General features: G+C 40.2%; 1 protein-coding gene across 1 annotated transcript; it reads left to right on the plus strand.

Moving 5' to 3' along the window:
• The first annotated feature begins 123 nt into the window (after positions 1-123).
• LOC124045796 (biglycan-like) lies at positions 124-6,943 on the plus strand. The gene is made up of 8 exons (XM_046365431.1): positions 124-307; positions 2,000-2,257; positions 2,742-2,854; positions 4,012-4,225; positions 4,413-4,523; positions 4,670-4,763; positions 5,514-5,652; positions 5,775-6,943. Exons 2-8 carry the CDS (start codon positions 2,008-2,010, stop codon positions 5,970-5,972), a joined length of 1,119 nt encoding a protein of 372 aa, XP_046221387.1. The 5' UTR covers positions 124-307; positions 2,000-2,007; the 3' UTR covers positions 5,973-6,943.
• The last annotated feature ends 6,868 nt before the right edge of the window (positions 6,944-13,811 follow it).

The following is a 13,811-nucleotide window of genomic DNA, read 5'->3' on the forward strand; positions in this document are numbered from 1 at the left end:
TCTCTCTCTGTCAGACACACACATAAACACACAATGAAGCAGCAATGAAAAGGGGACTGGACCAATTTTGGGTTATGGCTTAAAATACTTGTTTTTTTTCCTTTTGGTAACTACTTCTGTGGTTTTTAACAGGTACTGTGCAGAGCTCTGACTCTGCTGGCAGATGGACTCACAGATAAAGGATCATCACATGGAATAAAACACGTATCCTGTATATCACTTTGAGGTTGAATTCATCCTTATTTCATTTATTTGTATCTTTCATTTATTTTGTAAATAATTTTTAGTTTTTCCAAGAACTGAAACGGTAAGTGTCTTAGTAAATATATTTGAGCTTCTATTTGAGTTTCTTGACCTACAGATAATAGTATATTCAGTATGGTTTACAAAAAGAGGACTATAATCTACAGCTTTATTATACAGTTCCACAGTTGGTTTAACATTCTGCATTTGAAAAAAAAGATTGATTGTTAAAGTAATATTTGACATTTGAAATGGACTATTTAGCTTTGAATGATTTGTTTTTAAGCCTTCTGGGGGCTACACAACCCTACCTTGTCTACACATTCTATATTCCTTCTATATTCTATATTCCTTTTATTGGCCATATTTAATAAATGGATCTTGTGACAGAACAAAGATGAGGATAATATCACAAACATTAAAAACTCATTGCCACCCCATACTGTAGTTAAAGGCCTCGCTGCAGGGAAACAAGTCTATTACAAAATTATCGACTAAGCAAATAAGTCATTATTGTCTCATCATTATTATACATCATTCAATGTATTTAGAGATTCTCATGTATATGTATTTAGAGATTTGACACTGCTGATATAGATAATGTTTGGGGGAAAGAGTGCTATGACAGAGTGGGTCTATAAAAAACCTTGCCTGAGACCAGCCAGTTATGTGGCTTCTGGGGCCTTACTGTGGTAAAGGATGTGGGAGTGCTAAGGGAGGGAGTAGGCCTTTCACAACACGTGGCAAAAGCAAGGAAATGCCAGTTCCACAGCAAAGGCTCTTTGCTCACATGGAAAACCCTCTTTGAAGAAAAAAACATTTCAATCTTCTTATTTTCATCAAGAATCCTCTAACTAAAGGTTTATCTGAGATTATCCCAAATTACCTTAGGGCATCTATTGATAGTTTGCATTACAATCCTGCTAAGAAATATTGACAATTCACACACACTGTACTATATTGTACTATATGACACAGACTTATATGTAATGCCAGAATTGTCTTTTGCTTTAAGTTACTGGATCTGAGATTTTACCATTTTAATGCATAAATCAAAGAAGCCACAGCCTCAGCTAAAAGCAAATAATTAATGAGAGCAGATGTCATAGTTACAGACTCAAAGACCACATATAGTATCCATGGTCCATGATTTTACTGCCTCTTATACCAACCACAAAATTGATGGGAAGAATAAGATTGGCTTTTAAGAGAGAACGCCTATGACATATATGATAGATCACATCTTGAGATTGAAACCTAACAAATAGATGTATGAAACCCAGAGTGTATTTCATGCTTTGTCACTGGCTACAATTGCTTTTGGACTGGCTTTTGCTTTGGAGTGGCAATGTTGACAATGAGATTACTCTGTCCTGGAGGAGTGAACTGTAACACAATGCTAGTTATACTGCCCTACAAAGGCAAAACACAGTAACTACGAATTTGGTCAAAAGTATTTGATCTGTTGTAATGGCCAGGTATATTATCTGAATAATGTGGTATTTAGTTTCCTGACACAAGAACAAGCCAGTTGATCAGAATATATCATGGAGTATCAGAAACATTGAAGTTACGTAGTTACTGTGTTTTGCATTTGTAGGGCAGCATAGCGTGTGTGTGTGGGCAACTCTCCGATTGTAGGCTACAGGAATTATAGCTAGATAGTTGCTGAATTCATAACTGTGGCACTTAATTGACTGCTGCTCATTTCTGTGTGCTTTTTTGTCTTCCCCTTGTAATTTCTCTTCAACTAAAGGCCTAGCCATGCTTCCCTTCTCTGTTGTCCTTCTCCTGCTGTGTGCCACCCCTCGTCCCACCGCCTCTGTGGCCCTGCCCTTTGAGCAGAAGGGCTTATGGGACTTTGGGAAGAGCATCGATGTAGAGGGGCTGATGATGATGATGATGAACGATGAAGAGGAAGGCTCAGCGGTTGAGGAAAACTATAAACCAGAACAGCCTACTTGCCCATTCGGCTGTCAGTGTAACCAGAATGTTGTGCAGTGCTCTGACTTGGGTGGGTGAAGATATACAATGTCACAATATTATAATATCATATTGTCTCCAAATGATTCTTTACACTGAACATACAATTGTTAATGTGTAGCCAGCAGTCTCACATCTGCACGTTGCTTTTTAGTGCTACGTGGAGTCATGGCCGTCTGGTTTCTTCTTAATTATATGGTGACAGCTGAGCTCACACATAAACAACAATATACTGTATGGGTACAAACCACAGCCCAGAGCATTACTCAGCATTGACCAAATTACAGCATGACGATAAATTCTAACTTGTGGATTTATCCTCATATAACCTTAAGAGTGAGAACACACTGTGTGTGTCTGATATTGTTATGATTCATAGATTTTTATAAAAAATGTAAAGAAGCAATAACACAATATATTATATTGCAACTGATTTCTTATCATTGTGAACTGACAAAATGTGGTAAAGTGTATAAAAAAAGCAGGTAAGTTAATCTCGTAGTTTCTATCCGCAGGTTTACACTATGTGCCATATGACATCCCCCCGGAGACCAGGCTCCTGGACCTTCAAAGCAACCAGATCACTGAAATAAGAGAGGGTGACTTCAAGGGACTCAGTAACCTCTATGTGAGCACCAACAGTCAAAACACAAATGGTGGAAGAGAGTTCTGGCATTTCAATAGAAGGAAACGTCACTTATCTGTCTTTGCTTTCTTCTTCGTATCCTAACTAAAAAAGAGGCATACTTGTAATGACGTGTCTTCAAATTATACATTGTATAATATATGGGTTGTTCTTGAATTGCGGTGGCATTTGCGTCTCTTGCATTTGCAACCATGAAAAGCACTTTCAAATGACAAAGAGTTACACATCATACATGTTTTTGTTTATATTTAACTAATATATTTATATTAAACATAATGCAAGTCCTTTATACTGCAAAACCTTATGTTCATGCATTGTTTAAAGTACTTAGGGTAAGCAAATTGGTTTGTCCCAGTAGTGATGTGCAGAGTTGTGGTGACATGTTTGGGGAATTTAGAGATGTCCATCTGTTATTGTCAAAAATAGAAAGTGAACAAAATTATTTAATGCTATTGAATAGATCAATGCAAACAAAGAAGGCTATTCAAATACTTTTTTACTAGTATAATGTCTCTCCCTCAGTTGTATGTCATTGGTGTTTCCGCCTTGAAAATCACTCATTACAAAGATTTACAAGGATCTCCAGCATTCCCTCCAGTGGCAAACTGCTATCGGGGAAGGGGTACATATATTAAAGAAAATTATTAGCTAATCACACCCTTTCACTATGTCACAAATTGAAGGATTCCATTGATAATTTGGGGTGTCTAAATCAAAAGTGTCACTGGTGTTACTCGATTCAAATGAAGGGAAATAACACTGTGAGCAAAATGATTAATCATATAATTTTAGTAAATTGTTTTTTAAAGGGTTAATGACCTTACATTTGAGGATCTGTGGCCTCCATTTAAGAAAATCCTCAATAAACAAAAATGTCTCATTGGTGTTAGCATCATTGGTGTTACTACTCCTATTGGTGGCACAATGGTATCCTAATGGTAAAACATATTTAAAGTAATTAAGCTGCCATATTAGCTGATTTAGAATGGAAAGATGTAGACAAATACATTTAAATAAAAAGTTTATATTTTCCAAAATGCCATGTCTAAATGCCACCGCAATTCAAGAATTAACTGTAGATAACATTTATTTTGGGTAGGGGTGGCTGGTCTCCTCATGACATATGCCTCCTTTCTCAGGCTTTGGTGTTGGTGAATAACAAGATCTCCAGGGTGCACCCTCGGGCCTTCATGCCCCTCAAAAGGATGCACAAGCTCTACTTCTCCCATAACCAGCTGACGGCCGTGCCCAAGAACCTGCCCTCTTCCCTGGTGGAGCTGCGCATCCACGACAACCATATCAAGAGGGTGGCATCTGGGGCTTTCTCTGGCCTGGGCAGCATGAACTGCATTGGTGAGATGGCAAGCTATAGTTATAAAAGACCTTATGCCAGATTTACTATGTGTTAGCATCAGATTGATTCGGTTTGGAAACACCATAACACATCTAACATCTTAATGTCTTTGAAGTGTAAATCTAGCCACTTGAGTACTGGAGCAGGTTGTGGCATTGACTTAAAACACATATTTGTCTTCCTAAGAGATGGGGAGGAATCCTATTCAGAACAGTGGTTTTGAGCCCGGAGCCTTTGATGGACTTAAACTTACCTTCCTTCGCATTTCTGAGGCAAAACTCACAGGCATCCCTAAAGGTAGAAAACATGAAAATCTTTATAATCATTTTCTTTGGAGTGTTCTGTGAAGCTGCAGGGCAATATTTGTTTCATTGCTACTTGCCACATATTTCCACTGAAAGTCCTTTGAATCAAGCGGTCACCTATTTTCCCTCTCCATCTAGATCTCCCTGAGGGTCTACATGAGTTGCATTTGGATCACAATCAAATTCAAGCCATTGAACTAGAAGACCTAAGACAATATGAGAGTTTGCACAGGTACGTAGCTTTACAAGAGGGTGTTCAATGTCGGAGAGTTTCTAAAACGTATTAAATTATAAATTTATGAATGCTGTAGATGAATGCTGTAGATGTTCACTACTTATCTTCAAATGTAAAAAAAAACATATGTAGAAAATAAACAGCGGCCTACCAGGTGGCGCAGATGTCTAAGGCACATTGCAGTGCTAGAGGCGTCACTACAGACCTGGGTTCGATCCCGGGCTGTATCACTACCGGCCATGATCGGGAGTCCCATAGGGCGGTGCACAATTGGCCCAGTGTTGTTTGGGCTAGGGGACGGTTTGGCCGGGGGGCTTTTCTTGGCTCATCTCACTCAAGCACCTCCCTGTGGCAGGCCAGGCACCTGCAGGCTGACTTTTGTCATCAGGTGAACTGTTTCCTCTGATATATTGGTGCGGCTGGCTTCCGGGTTAAGTGGGCGGGTGTTGAGAAGCGCAGTTTGGCGGGTCATGTTTCGGAGGACGCATGACTCGACCTTTGTCTCCCGAGCCAGTTGGGGAGTTGCAGCGATAAGACAAGATTGAAATTGGGGAGAAAAAGGGAATAAAATACAAAAATAAATAAAAAGCATTTAAGTAACAACAGCATAAAGGAAGAGTCATTGTCCAAGTTGCACAAAATAAATAACGTCTGGTATCATTGTGATAGTAGCACCCTCTAGTGGGTTTACCCTTCATTGTCTCATCAATCACTCAATTTCGATGTGTGTGTGTGCGTGTGTGTTAGGTTGGGTCTAGGCTACAATCACATTCGTCACATTGAGCATGGCAGCCTGTACTACCTGCAAAACCTGAGAGAGCTGCATCTAGATAACAACCGCATCCCCAATGTCCCTGGAGGCCTTGCTGGAATGAAGTACCTGCAGGTAAAGTGTGGAGGGGTTTTGTGAAGCAGCATCGATCACATCAACATTGGTGATTTCACTTGTTATCTTGTTTTTATGTTTTTATGATGATAACAGTTGATATATGTAATGTTTTTAAATAGGTGGTCTACCTTCACTCCAACAACATCAGCCAGGTTGACGTGAATGATTTCTGCCCTAACGGCTTTGGTGTCAAGAAGACTTACTACAACGGGATCAGTCTCTTTGATAACCCAATCAACTACTGGGAGGTGGTGCCGGCCACCTTCCGCTGTGTCAGCAACAGGATGGCTGTACAGTTTGGCAACCACAAAAAGTAGTACATGAGAGGCACCAGCTGTAGGGTAATACATGCAACTCAGATACAAAATAAATAACTTTGTTACACAGTTAAAAAACAATTTATTGATAGAAAGAGCCTGATGTATGGTAAAAGATAAATAACTAAAACATAACTGAAGTTTGTTTTGCATGCATGGAGTCGGTGATATTGTATATTGGAAAGAAAGTCATCCACATAATTTCAATCAACCAATTAAATGTATTTTAATACAATTTAAAAATATATATATTTGTTACTTTCAATTCAGCTGGATCATAGCAATTTGGGATTCTCTGTGATTTTGTTTTTTTGTTTGTGTTTTATCTCAAATTACCTCTGACCTGACAACTGATCTCAAATATTTGATATAGAAGAACAATACAAACTGACAGTTGAAAGCACCTTCAGAAGAATCTGTCTTATAAATGTTGTTGAAAATATGTTGTTGTCATGATGTGTTTGCAGAATATTGAAGATTATTTAGAATATATTTTGCATACCCTTTATTGAAATTGAACAAAATGAATGTCATGTCGTGGAGATTTTACACAGGGACACTCAAAGTCAATCTTAAAGTAATCCTTGTTTTATTAACAGCATGCTGGAGAGGTCACAGTCAAACTTAGATGCATAAAATATCGGCCTGAAGTGAGCTCCGCTGGGGCAGTCCCATTAGATCACTTATATACTTACAGTCAAGTTATATTTGCATGATTTAGCTTGTTCATCATTCATAATTAATTCATAGTTCATGTTTGGTTCATTCATGTGACCGACCAATACCTCACGAGGCTTCTTCTCTCCAAGCTGAGACCTTGAAACTGAGATATCCCTTTCTCAAAACAAGGTTCTGGCCGTACTGCCAAATTGCAGATACTGATAATGAGGATTCGTTCAATCAGTCACATGCATGAACACAGAAATTGGTTATTAGAAAAGCACAACCAATAAAATGTTCCATCACAGTCATAAGAGGGGTCTTATTTCTCACTCTCCCTGTTTCATTAGGCCTACATTATGATCAGAGCCGGCTGCAGACAATGATCAGCTAGGCTAGGGAGACATCAGATTTTCAACATTTTGATGGCATATTTACAATTATATAAAATATATGCAACACATTTTTCACACAACCAATAAACAAAGCATATCGGCTTTGGGCGCTTCAATATCATGGTTTGCGTTTTCAACACCACAATAAATAGGCTATGTAAATCTCGACTAATGGAAAATACATCCCTCCCTACCTTGTATGCCTACCCAGTATCGAAGGCTTGGCTTGACAATCTCCGAATGTCATTCAACTTTTTGGTGTGTTGTAATAGATGCCTCTTTCCATTCATCAAATGGCCGCTGCAGTTTGGATTGATTGATTTGATTTGTCAGTTTAAAAACATTCATATATCCACATGGTACAAAGATTTTTAAAAGTGACCGGGATTGCACAAAATAAAATCGGGGACTTATTTCTATTGTGGTCCTTATTTTTTACATAAATACAATTACATACTGTAGATACAGACAAAAAAAGGTTATATTGTTCACACATTAGCCAGCTTTTGACATTCTTTTTTAAAGTGGTTATGGTTGTTATGGCTTTGAGATGCTGTGGTAGATTGTTCCACTCAACAGCGCCGGTATATTAAAATGTGTTCTTACCAGATAAAACAGTGAATAGTAGAGTCTCAGGTATTATGCTGGTGGACATCTCTAACAAATAAAAAAGACACTGAACAAAAATATAATTGCAACATGTAAAGTATTGGTCCCATGTTTCATGAGCTGAAATAAAAGATCCCAGAAGTGTTGCATATGCACAAAACCTTATTTCTCTCAAATGATGTGAACAAATTTGTTTACATCCCTGTTAGTGAGCATTTCTCCTTTGCCAAGATAATCCATGCACCTGACAGGTGTGAAATATCAAGAATATGATTAAACAGCATGACCATTACACAGGTGCAATAAAATGCGCAATTTTGTCACACAAGACAATACCACAGATGTCTCAAGTATTGATGGTGCAGACAATTGGAATGCTGACTGCAGCAATGCCAGATAATTTAATGTTAATTTCTCTACCATAAGCCTCCAACATCATTTAAAAGAATTTAGCAGTACGTCCAATTGACCTTACAACCGCAGACCACATGTATGAATTCATGTGGGCGAGTGGTTTGCTGATGTCAACGTTGGGAACAGAATGCCCCATGGTGGCGGTGGGGTTATGGTATGGGCAGGCATGAGCTAAGGACAATGAACAAAATTGCATTTTATCGAGGGCAATTTGAAAGCACAGAAATGCACAGAGATACCGTGGCGAGATCCTGAGGCCCATTGTCGTGCCATTCATCCGTCACCATCACCTCATGTTTCAGCATGATAATGCACAGCCCCATAATGCACACAATTCCTGGAAGCTGAAAATGTCCTAGTTCTTCCATGGCCTGCATTCTCGCCAGACATGTCACCCATTTTTAAAATTTTATTTCACCATTATTTAACCAGGTAGGCCAGTTGAGAACAAGTTCTCATTTACAACTGCGACCTGGCCAAGATAAAGCAAAGCAGTGCAACACAAACAACAACACAGAGTTACATATGGGATAAACAAATGTACAGTCCAAAACACAATAGAAAAATCTATGTACAGTGTGTGCAAATGTAGTAAGGTTAGGGAGGTAAAGCAATAAATAGGCCATAGTGACGAAATAATTACAATTTAGCATTAACACTGGAGTGATGATGATGATATGCAAGCAGAGAAACTGGGGTGCAAAAGAGCAACAACAAAAAATAACAATATGGGGATGAGGTAGTTGGGTGTGCTATTTACAGATGGGCTGTGTACAGGTACAGTGATTGGTAAGCTGCTCTGCCAGATTATGCTTAAAGTTAATGAGGGAGATATAAGTCTACAGCTTCAGTGATTTTTGCAATTCCTTCCAGTCATTGGCAGCAGAGAACTGGAAGAAAAGGCGGCCAAAGTAGGTGTTTGCTTTGGGGATGACCAGTGAAATATACTTGCTGGAGCGCGTGGGTGTAGCTATGAAGACAGTGAGCTGAGATAATGCGTGGCTTTACCTAGCAAAGACTTATAGATGACCTGGAGCCAGTCGGTTAGGCGACGAATATGTAGCGAGAGCCAGCCAACGAGAGCATACAGGTTGCAGTGTATGGGGCTTTGGTGACAAAATGGATGGAACTGTGATAGACTACATCCAATTTGCTGGGTAGAGTGTTGGGAGCTATTTGCGAAGTCACGGATCGGTAGGATAGTCAGTTTTACAAGGGTACGTTTAGCAGCATGAGTGAACGAGGCTTTCTTGTGAAATAGGAAGCCGATTTTAGATTTAATTTTGGATTGGAGATGCTTAATGTGAGTCTGGAAGGAGAGTTTACAGTCTAACCAGACACCTAGGTATTTGTCGTTGTCCACATATTCTAAGTCAGAACCGTCCAGAGTAGTGATGCTAGGCGGGCAGGTGCAGGCAGCAACCAGTTGAAGAGCATGCATTTAGTTTTTCTAGCATTTAAGAGCAGTTGGAGGCCACGGAAGGAGTGTTGTATGGCATTGAAGCTCATTTGGCATTGAATGGCATTGAAGCTCGTTGTTAAAACAGTGTCCAAGGAAGGGCCAGATGAATACAGAACGGTGTCGTCTGCGTAGAGGTGGATCAGAGAATCACCAGCAGCAAGAGCGATATCATTGATATATACAGAGAAAAGATTAGGCCCGAGAATTGAACCCTGTGGCAACCCCATAGAGACTGCCTGTGGTCCGGACAACAGGCCCTCTGATTTGACACACCTCCGATTTGACAGTCATCTGAGAAGTAGTTAGTGAACCAGGCGAGACAGTCAATTGAGAAACCAAGACTATTGAGTTTGTCAATAAGAATGAGGTGATTGACAGAGTCGAAAGCCTTGGCCAGGTCGATGAAAACAGCTGCACAGTACTATCTTTTATCTATGGCGGTTATGATGCACCCATGACCAGCTCGGAAACCAGATTGCATAGTGGAGAAGGTACGGTGGGATTCAAAATGGTGGGTGATCTGTTTGTTAACTTTGAAGACTTTAGAAAGGCAGGGCAGGGTGGATATACAGTGGGGAGAACAAGTATTTGATACGCAGCCGATTTTGCAGGTTTTCCTACTTACAAAGCATACTATATTATTGTGTTTACTTGATAGCTACCTACACAAATAGCTAGCTAGAACAAAGTGTTAATAAGATAAATTCATTACAAAGATTAAAAGCAATACAAATAAGTTCTCCAGTAGGCATCTACTGTAATTTTTTATCATAGGTACACTTCAACTGTGAGAGACGGAATCTAAAACAAAAATCCAGAAAATCACATTGTATGATTTTTAAGTAATTAATTTGCATTTTATTGCATGACATAAGTATTTGATCACCTACCAACCAGTAAGAATTCCGGCTGTCACAGACCTGTTAGTTTTTCTTTAAGAAGCCCTCCTGTTCTCTACTCATTACCTGTATTAACTGAACCTGTTTGAACTCGTTACCTGTATAAAAGACACCTGTCCACACGCTCAATCAAACAGACTCCAACCTCTCCACAATGGCCAAGATCAGAGAGCTGTGTAAGGACATCAGGGATAAAATTGTAGACCTGCACAAGGCTGGGATGGGCTACAGGACAATAGGCAAGCAGCTTGGTGAGAAGGCAACAACTGTTGACACAATTATTAGAAAATGGAAGAAGTTCAAGATGACGGTCAATCACCCTCGGTCTGGGGCTCCATGCAAGATCTCACCTCGTGGGGCATCAATGATCATGAGGAAGGAGAGGGATCATGGATTAAAATCCCACAGCGCACGCAAGGTCCCCCTGCTCAAGCCAGCACATGTCCAGGTCCATCTGAAGTTAGCCAAAGACCATCTGGATGATCCAGAGGAGGAATGGGAGAAGGTCATGTGGTCTGATAAGACAAAAATAGAGCTTTTTGGTCTAAACTCCACTCGCCGTGTTTGGAGGAAGAAGAAGGATGAGTACACCCCCCTTTAAGGTTTGGATGCACTATTGTGAGGTGGCTGTTCCGCTGGATGTCATAGGGTGAATGCACCAATTTGTAAGTCGCTCTGGATAAGAGCGTCTGCTAAATGACTTAAATGTAAAATGTAAATGTAAACACCATCCCAACCGTGAAGCATGGAGGTGGAAACATTCTTTGCGGATGCTTTTCTGCAAAGGGGACAGGACGACTGCACCGTAATGAGGGGAGGATGGATGGAGCCATGTATCGCGAGATCTTTGCCAACAACCTCCTTCCCTCAGTAAGAGCATTTGAGATGGGTCGTGGCTGGGTCTTCCAGCATGACAACGATCCGAAACACACAACCAGGGCAACTAATGAGTGGCTCCGTAAGAAGCATCTCAAGGTCCTGGAGTGGCCTAGCCAGTCTCCAAACCTGAACCCAATAGAACATCATTGGAGGGAGCTGAAAGTCTGTATTGCCAAGCAACAGCCCCGAAACCTGAAGGATCTGGAGAAGGTCTGTATGGAGGAGTGGGCCAAAATCCCTGCTGCAGTGTGTGTAAACCTGGTCAAGAACTACAGGAAACATATGATCTCTGTAATTGCAAACAAAGGTTTCTGTACGAAATATTAAGTTCTGCATTTCCGATGTATCAAATACTTATGTCATGCAATAAAACGCAAATTAATTACTTAAAAATCATACAATGTGATTTTCTGGATTTTTGTTTTAGATTCCGTCTCTCAGAGTTGATGTGTACCTATGATACAAATTAGACCTCTACATGCTTTGTAAATAGGAAAACCGCAAAATTGGCAGTGTATCAAATACTTGTTCTCCCCACTGTAGGTCTGTAACAGTTTGGGTCTAGCGTGTCTCCCCTTTTGAAGAGGGAGATGACCACGGCAGCTTTCCAATCTTTGGGGATCTCAGACGATACAAAAGAGAGGTCGAACAGGCTAGTAATAGGGGTTGCAACAATTTCGGTGGATAATTTTAGAAAGAGAGGGTCCAGATTGTCTTTGGAATTAGTGCTACAGAATTTCTGTTTTAAAAAGCTAGCCTTAGCTTTCCTAACTGACTGTGTATATTGGTGCCTGACTTCCCTGAAAAGTTGCATATCGAGGGGGCTATTCGACGCTAATGCATTATGCCACAGCATGTTTTTGTGCTGGTCAAGGGCAGTCAAGTCTGGAGTGAACCAACGGCTATATCTATTCTTAGTTCTACATTTTTTGAACAGGGCATGCTTTGAGATGGTGAGGAAAGCACTTTTAAAGAACAACCAGGCATCCTACACTGACAGGATGAGGTCAATATCCTTCCAGGATACCCGGGCCAGGTCGATTAGAAAGGCCTGCTCGCTGAAGTGTTTTAGGGAATGTTTGACAGTGATGAGGGGTGGTCATTTGGCCCCGGGCCCCTTACAGATGCAGGCAATGAGGCAGTGATCGCTGAGATCCTGGTGGAAAACAGCAGAGTAGTATTTAGAGGGCAAGTTGGTCAGGATGATATCTATGAGGGTGCCCATGTTTTACTGATTTAGGGTTGTACCTGGTAGGTTCCTTGATCATTTGTGTGAGATTGAGGGCATCTAGTTTAGATTGTAGGACGGCCAGGGTGCTAAACCTATCCCAGTATGGGTCACCTAACAGTATGAGCTAGTAAGATAGATGGGGGCCAATCAATTCACATATGGTGTCTGGGGCACAGCTGGGGGGCTGAGGGGGGTCGATAATCTGACCAATTGAACATATGCGGTGGTACTTAATGAATATGATGTCAGTTCGGTTGTCATTTGAGACATTCTCATCAATGATAAGATGACATAAACTCTACAGTGGAAAGTCTGCAAATTGTAGTTATCGGATTCACATGGAATTGTTGTTCAATTTAAATGTTTGAATGTACAATTATTGGTGAAGAGATTAAATGTAATTTTAGCTTCCAAATGAGAGATTTGGGTTTTCTTAAGGTTCTGCTCAATCAGTGGCCCGCCCCTGTGAAGGGACATGGGTTATAAAACAGAAGCTTCTAAAGCCATGACATAATTTTCTGGAATTTTCCAAGCTGTTTAAAGGCACAGTCAATTTAGTGTATGTAAACTTCTGACCCACTGGAATTGTGATACAGTGAATTATAAGTGAAATAACCTGTCTGTAAACAATTGTTGGAAAAATGACTTGTGTCATGCACAAAGTAGATGTCCTACCTAACTTGCCAAAACTATAGTTTGTTAACAAGAAATTAGTGGAGTGGATGAAAAATGTGTTTTAATGACTCTAACCTAAGTGTATGTAAACTTCTGACTTCAACTGTACTTTCCTCACATAGAAAGGTTGGATGGAACCCTGGGTAATGCCAAGCCATTTTGAGGATGCTGGAATTATATTTTGGACAAATGTACACATGCCTATAGGAGACTTATGGTACATTTTAAAAGTTAAATGACGCTTGGATTGGAGAGGAAGCAGAGCGCATCTCAGTATCAAAAGTAAAAACACTGCCAGACTGACCTGCTACTGTGCCTTTCGAGACCTTATAAACTGTCGAGAGTAGACCACAACTGATCCAAATGGAATTAAACATTCAAATCACAGCGATTACTCGTTGTTATTCATGACATTTTCACTGCAGCCTAGAGTAGAATGTTGTACTCCCTTCAAAATAATAAGGCAATTGTTCATTGCATTGTGGTGTTGTAGGCTAGGTAGGGTTATTGTATTGTCCCTAAACAAGATATTCTAGGGGAGCTTTTTGAGCTACGTGTCTCATGTCTTCAATGTTCTTTCATGCACAATGTTGCACCTGGGCTTTCTACTATCAG

This window comes from Oncorhynchus gorbuscha, linkage group LG10 (genome assembly GCF_021184085.1).
Source record: "Oncorhynchus gorbuscha isolate QuinsamMale2020 ecotype Even-year linkage group LG10, OgorEven_v1.0, whole genome shotgun sequence".
Lineage (NCBI taxonomy): Eukaryota > Metazoa > Chordata > Actinopteri > Salmoniformes > Salmonidae > Oncorhynchus > Oncorhynchus gorbuscha.